Source organism: Chelonus insularis, unplaced genomic scaffold (assembly GCF_013357705.1).
Source record: "Chelonus insularis isolate UGA/USDA-ARS -01 unplaced genomic scaffold, ASM1335770v1 contig_45_pilon, whole genome shotgun sequence".
NCBI lineage: Eukaryota > Metazoa > Arthropoda > Insecta > Hymenoptera > Braconidae > Chelonus > Chelonus insularis.
Genome location: NW_023276591.1, coordinates 98,872 through 106,393, shown reverse-complemented (window position 1 = coordinate 106,393; position 7,522 = coordinate 98,872). Strand labels below are relative to the sequence as shown.

Genomic DNA, 7,522 nt, shown 5'->3' with positions numbered 1-7,522 from the left:
TTCCCTGAAACTTGGACCAGACTTTCGTATTTTTTTGGAAAAAAGAATCACACGTTTTTACTCCAAATTCACGGAAGGCTTTCGAAAAATTGGAGCCATTATCTGTTAAAGTGGCAAGAACTTTGTCATCTAAGTTGTCAAATTCTTCGTGGATACCTTTGATCCTTTTTGCCACTCGGTCATACGTATGACTCCCATCGAATCGTCGGCACGCCAGTGCATAGGATTTCCTTTTGAACGTCAAACTATCTATTTGTAAATTAAGTATCGAATATTTAACGTTATTGAGTAGTATTATTAAGCTGTAATGTGATTGACGCTACGTACCCAATGGATGGTCATGCCAAGAAAACGTCGAGTTTTGCCGGACCATACATCGGCTGTAGTACAAACATACTGTACTTTTACTAGTTCAGCTTTAATTTTAGCAATACTCTTTGCATATGTATCACCAATTCTTCGTTGGACGGTACTAGCTGATAGATGTTCGAGCATTTTTCCACCTTTCTTGATATTCATGGCAAGATAAAAATAATAAGATGATATCATTTATAAGCAATACTCATGTAAATGTGCATTTATTTGTTCAGTATGTATCTATCTTCTTCACTACTCACCATCAAAAATTTTCCTAAAAGCTGGCAGTTCAACTGTATTGAATGGGGCGAACGATTCTAAAATATAACCGATGACATTTTCTTCAAATTTTTTTTTTGGCTAAACGAACGACACGTTTTATAATGGTCTTCATCTCACTTCATTCGCTCACATTTTTCAAAAGCATATTGATTGTATTCATCAATTTTCCCTCTGTGGGCTTTCTAAAAATATAATAGTAACATCATAGTGAAATCTGTTTTCTCTTGAAAATATTTATCGAAATTTCCATTAACAAAAGCATTAACACAACAGAAAATCAAGCGATAAAAAACTTTTTCTAGCTTAGCTCACTGTGCAAACTATATTATTAAAAATTGGGCTCACAGTTACGCATACTATCCGAACAAAAATAATAGGATACCATGGACATCTAGTACCTCACTTTGCTCCACTTTGGCCAATGAATGAAGAAAAGGATTCCGGTACAATGACTCCAACCGTGTATATTCTAAAGTAACTGAACGAGAACGCTCCAGGACAGACATTGTGAATTTAAATCAACAATCAAATGATCAATGAAAGTCAACATTCTCAGACTGGAAAGTACAAAAACCCTGAATTCAACAGAAATTAGGAATCCAGGAAGAGTTAACAATGATTCATTATCATCATACGGAGTGAGTCTAATCATTCAATCACTTAAAAACGACCATTCAAGATTTTCTGGAAATTCGAAACACGACATGTTTAAGTACATTTCAGATGCATAAAGACCTCCCAAAAATAACTAAAACTTCGGGCCATTTCCTTCACTTTAAAGAAAAGTTGAATCAAATCTATGAATTTAATTCAAAATAATCGCGAAAGCTAACGAACTATTATTAGCCGACGAAGTTGAGACCGATTCAACCAAATTAGAACTATTTTCTAAATTATGAATTTCTAAATTATTATTATCATAGTTATGATTATTAATAGTAGTAATAAAGTTTCTTATCTCTGATGCTAGAAATCTTCCATTGGTACCCTCTTCGATACAAACGGCAAATTGAGTTCTCCTTCCAGCTCGAATTCGTCTCCGACTTGGACTCTTTAGCATGATTTTTTAAATATTTTTCCAAAAATCACCAACAAAAATATTCACGGCACACGAAACGAACCACTTTCTGACACCAATGTAAAATAAGACTCAATAACAACTTCGGAAAATTAGTAAATAAATAAAAATGTTTAGTAAAGATTGACAGCAATTAATTAAAATCAAAGAATCCGTGCGGTCAACTCAAGTCTAAGTCAAAAACTGGAGATAAACAAACTCTCCCCTCGTTGCTATAAACAATCTAATCGTCAAGCAATCGTCGTTAACTAACAAACTGTCGTTGGTCTAATAGTCATTAGATGGCGACATACAAATATTTTACAATATACTAAATCGCACGAGAAAAGTGCGTAAAATTCATTTTTCTATAAAAAAACCTATAAAAAATAATTTACAAATTCGAAAAAATAAAAAAAATGTGAAAAAAAAAATTTTATAGTTAATAATAAGTAATTATGATAAATTTTTTGAGAACATGAATAAGTGATAGCTCGTTTGCAATAATGATGGAGTAACTGGAAAAAAAAATTAAGTAAAAAAAATTGTTTATAACAAAAAAATTGTTCAAAAAACAATTAACAGAAAAATATTATAATTTTTCGGAATGAATCATTTAAAAGAGCATCGTTTATTATAGAAAAATAAATTTTCCAATACCCATAACTATTATTGGAACTATTTTTTTTTATTCAACCTATTAACGCCGAAGATTGTCAAATTTATGCCATGTTTTTAAGCTTAAATTTTATACATGTAACTAAGTAGTAAAGTCATAGAGAATATGATTTTTTATATTTTCGGCTTTACTGAGTCAAATCCCGAAGTCAAAATTCAGGAATTTCGACCACACAATTAAATATGGCGGCTTTTGTACAGGAAAATGACAAAAAATTCCTCGATTTCAATATTCATGTTTTTTTTTCAGACATGTAACGGACGATAATTGAAACCTTTCGTCAACCATCAGTGCATGAAATTATTTAAGTTAAAAAAAAATGTTGATATTTACATGTTATTGACTTATCTTTCAAGATGCCGCCTAAAACGCAAAAAACTCCGAAAAATATACATTCTTTGCGATTATTCTTTCTTCGTCTTATCATTATAAGTTCACTCTAAGTTTATATAGCAACCGAAAAACAGAGTGAATTGACTGTTTTTCTTAATTTTTAGAAAATTCTCGTATTTTTATGGATGTGAAGCATATTATCTATAATTCAAAATAAAACTAAACTAAAGAACTGAAAAAAGTGGATGTGTAGGTAACAATTGTAAAAACTTTCTATTACTTTTCATGCACATTCATTGCAAAGAAGATTAGTTCTTATTGGGCAATTAGAGCAGCGTTTTTGTTTACTCTGTCGAATTGTTGTGTGTCCTCTTCGTTTAGTTTGCGCAGTTCGTATATAATTTTTAGCAATTGACATTGCAAATTCTTTGCTTCCGACTTTTTTTGTGCTATCTCCAGCAGCATTATATATTACAAGTGAGTTGACGATAGCAGCCTGGATAAGCCTCATAAAAACTACCCATGTCCATTTCTTTGAATGCATGCTCGGCAGCACGTTGTTACAATGCCCATCATGCACACCTACGCCACCCATGAACTGGTTGTAAAGATAAAATGCTTGTGGAAATGGCTTCTCGATTCTCGATTTTTCAGCAGAACTATACGTCATGGATGGCAATAATGGAGTCACTCCTGCAGCTGTCGACACAATTGACACCAATTTAGAATCCATTACCGAAATGTAATAAATTCCGCTGTTCTGGTCATGCTTTACCACATAAGTTCTATGGGGTGACTTTTTACCAACATCATTTTTTGTGGATACTCGATTATCTCTAACAGTTCCAGTGTTTCTTAATTCCAATTTTTTTAAATGTACTAGAAGGTCTAAATTCGTAAAAAAAAATCGAAGTAGAGATGAAATTGCGAAACTTTTCCAGCAGCTGCCATTTTAAAAAACGGTTTTTATAAATTCATCACCACGCGAGAACCTAACGTGCATTAAACTAATCTCTCATCAACAGCGGAACTTTTATCGCAATATATGTCAATATTTAGCAAGAATCCATCTACAGTGCACGGACCCCAAAATATAATGCCATATCGCGTGGTTTTCCCACATATGAATTGCTTCAATGAAGTTTTTGCGTAAGACTTAGCCATCATTTCATCTATTGACAATGCAGTACTCCAGATGCCAAATGTGAAAATATTTTTTTGGAACAATCGGATCGATTTATCGTTTATATTCTCATCGATAGACTTTGAGTATTCTAATTTTGATTTGATTTGCAAGAAATGATTACGTGACATTGCCGAAAAAACTACCTCGCAAGACAAAAAAGGATCTGTTGACCAATAATCTCTTTCAGATGTCCTTTTATTGAATGAACTCATTATAACGATACTAATCAATGTATTCAAGTCGATTAGAGATACTTCTAAATTATTTTCTGTAGATGGATCGATGATGGATTGTTTCATTTTAAGTGAAAAAAACGTCTCAAAGAGTTTCACCGGTTCACTTTTCCGAATTCGATCATTGATAGATGAAGTCAATAGTATTTCATCTTCAATATTAGTAGGATAAATTTCACCACGTACCCATCGGAATGTATGATCTTTTTCGAGCTTAGATTCGTCATGTCGGTAATTTTTTGAAGCCCGTTAATATGTGGTTCTTGATAAATTTTCATCGGAGTGAGTATCGGAATCAAAATCACTGTCAAAATAAGAATTGTCTGAGGGACCAGAATCATCCATTAGATTGAAAGATAATTTTACAAATTTAAATTATATTTTTAATACATTTGACGGTCAAATCGTTGATTCATATTCTTATGAAGTATCAATCATTGAAGCATACATTTCTTGTTAATTCTCTATTGACTACATCTATTAGCATAAAAAAATTCCATATTACGTCTACTTTTGATATACAATTTCAATTTTCTCATGGTCAATATGAAGGATTTATTCGTCTGTGATTCAATAATTATCATTTCGACTGGCAAAGAAATTAAATTTTCAACTTCCCAGTGGGAAGTTATAGTAATGGGTCCGATTTTGCGAATCGCTAATTTTGACATATCTCCACGTTTTAAGGTTCCCAGAGTTGAATACGATAGTTTTGACGTAGACGTCTGTGTGTGTGTATGTACGTATGTGCGTTTGTGAGTATGTGCATATGTGCATACGTACGTTCGGAATTATTTTTCGCCTCGATTATCTCGAGAACAAAAAATGATATCGATGTGGGACCAATTGCATTCGACGCGTAATTAACTGAAAAAGTTTCCAGGAAAATCGGTAAAGCCATTTTTTTGGCAGAATCAAAAAACTGGAAAAAAAGGAAATTACCTGAATTTTGCAATTTATAAATTATACCATTTTTTAGACAAAATTTCACGATCAGTGCCGAAATATGAATATTAAATGATTGAAATACTTGTATGGATATATGATGACAATATTTCATCGAAAAAAAAAAATTTAAAAAACAATATCAGCGATGAAAGAATTTTAAACTCGTGTCAGGATTGAGAAAACAGCATTAAAGACGCTATAATAGTCAATAATAATTGTCAATAATATGGAATTGTGTTCATAACGATTAAACATTGTTAATAACAAATGATTATCGATCATAGTAATATTTAAATAATAAGTTTTAAATTGTTATAAACAATAAAAATAGGGACCCTTTCGATATATAAGAGTACTTTTAACGCATAATTTTTTCGTTCACTAAAAAAATGTTACCAACCGTATGCCATAAATGAAAACATACTTTTTTCGTGTATAACAATGAAATTCGTTGTAAATAATGAAAAAAAGAATCTATGAGGTACATTCGAATTCTTCTAACGCACAATTTTTTCTTTTACTGAAATAAAGTAACTAACCATATCAAATGAATAGAAATAGGCTCATTTCGTTTATAACAATTCCATTTGTTATAAAAAATGGAAACGGGTTCTATTCAAATTGTTTTTTTATTTTTTCCACTGGGAAGTTGGTCGTGTGGACCTTTCGGGTCTCACCCAGACCACTGCAGAGCACTGATATTTTGAAATTTATTATCATCAGAGAATATCGAAGGTTACTTTCCGAAAACTTGTACATCACATAGTATTGAATATCGATAGTCAGAAAGTAAATGATCTACTTACCATTAAAATGAAATCATACTTAAGTTGATAATTTAATCAAGTGCTATGGTTCTTTATTATTATAGTTGAATCAAAATATTCACTCCTGGATTAAATAACGAATAAACAACATTTTAATTCATGACAAAGTACCGATTATATTTGATTTTTAAAAATTCGTCGCGGGAATTAGCTAGTAACATATAAATAACATTAAGTTAATCATACATGAACAGAAGAATTAAGAATACAATTAAGGAATAATTGAATAAATAATCAAAATTTGGAGAAACGATACATTTATTACTTTAAAACGAGATGGCACTTTTTTTGAAAATATTAAAATGAAGATAAATATTGCCATTGCTGTTTTCTCCTTGTAGGTATCACAATGTCTTTACTAAAAATTGAAGTTTTTTATAATGAAAATAAAACACAAAACACCTTATTAAGGTAGTTATTCCTCTGAATACATTTTCTTTGGATTTTTTTGAAATTTTGACAGATTATTATTAAATTAATTTTTTACCGATATATGCAGACTAAAATCTATGTACAATATAGTTCCAGAGGTATTTTATTTTCAAGTTTGCGTTTTGTGCGACTCTTATACAAAACCTACTAACTGACTGTACAATGCACTCTTGTTTAGACTTTTTACTACTTCTGATGCCGTGAAACAAATACTTTAAATATCTTATCATACAACAAAGTTTATGTGTATTCTGGTAATTTAGCAGAAATTGAACAGCAGCAACAACCACAATAAGAACCACAACAACTGCAACACTAACCGCAGCAAGAACTACAACAAATTGATCCAAGTAAGAATATTTTTGCATTTTTCCTACGTGAAACTTACTACGTGAGTCTTCAATTATTCATAATAAAACATTATGCTCGTTTATTATTCATATTTACTTCAACAATTGAGCTTTTTTATCTAGTATAGTTTGAGCCGCTTATTGTTAATGTAATGTATAGTTTGAGGACACAACGTTCCCACGTTATATCTAATGGCACATAAACTTTTTATTGTTAGTAAATAGAAATTCGTAAAATAGTGCATTGTAGTTCTATACTATGTACAGGAAAGTGGTGAGCGACCGAAACAGCCGAATCGCAATCGTAAGTTGTTATACATATATTTTATCACAACTTAAAAAAAATGATTGAATATAACAGTAAAAAATTTCATGTAATTGAACACAATTATATACAAAGTTTAAATGTACGTTCTCATAATATAACAGAAAGTTAAAAAATTCTTACGTTATATAATATATTGTGATAAATCTTATACAATGAGACTTCATTATGATGTTGAATGACAAGAATATATAGTTAATACTCAATTTGGCATTCTAAGGCACAATGCAGCAGGCCGTAGCCGAGCAATGTGGCGTGGTAGAAGAGGTGGAAAAAGGGGGCGGGTGACTAAACCTGTAATTAATAAATTTTACGGACGCTATTTCCATTATCATTCAACATCTGGAGTTGTTATTTATCTTTAAATAATACATCATTCGAGATCCTTTTCCGTTTTCCTTGCAATCTTCTTTCCAGAAAATATGTTTATCAACGATAAGTAACTCGCAATATATGCCATTGCATATTTTACATCATAATTTCAACAAAATGAGTGACTCAGGCCAATAGGCA

General features: G+C 31.2%; 1 protein-coding gene across 1 annotated transcript; it reads right to left on the bottom strand.

Moving 5' to 3' along the window:
• Positions 1–2,991: 2,991 nt before the first annotated feature.
• Positions 2,992–3,441, bottom strand: LOC118069888 (piggyBac transposable element-derived protein 3-like). Its single transcript, XM_035088234.1, has one exon. It carries the CDS (start codon positions 3,439–3,441, stop codon positions 2,992–2,994), a length of 450 nt encoding a protein of 149 aa, XP_034944125.1.
• Positions 3,442–7,522: the final 4,081 nt, after the last annotated feature.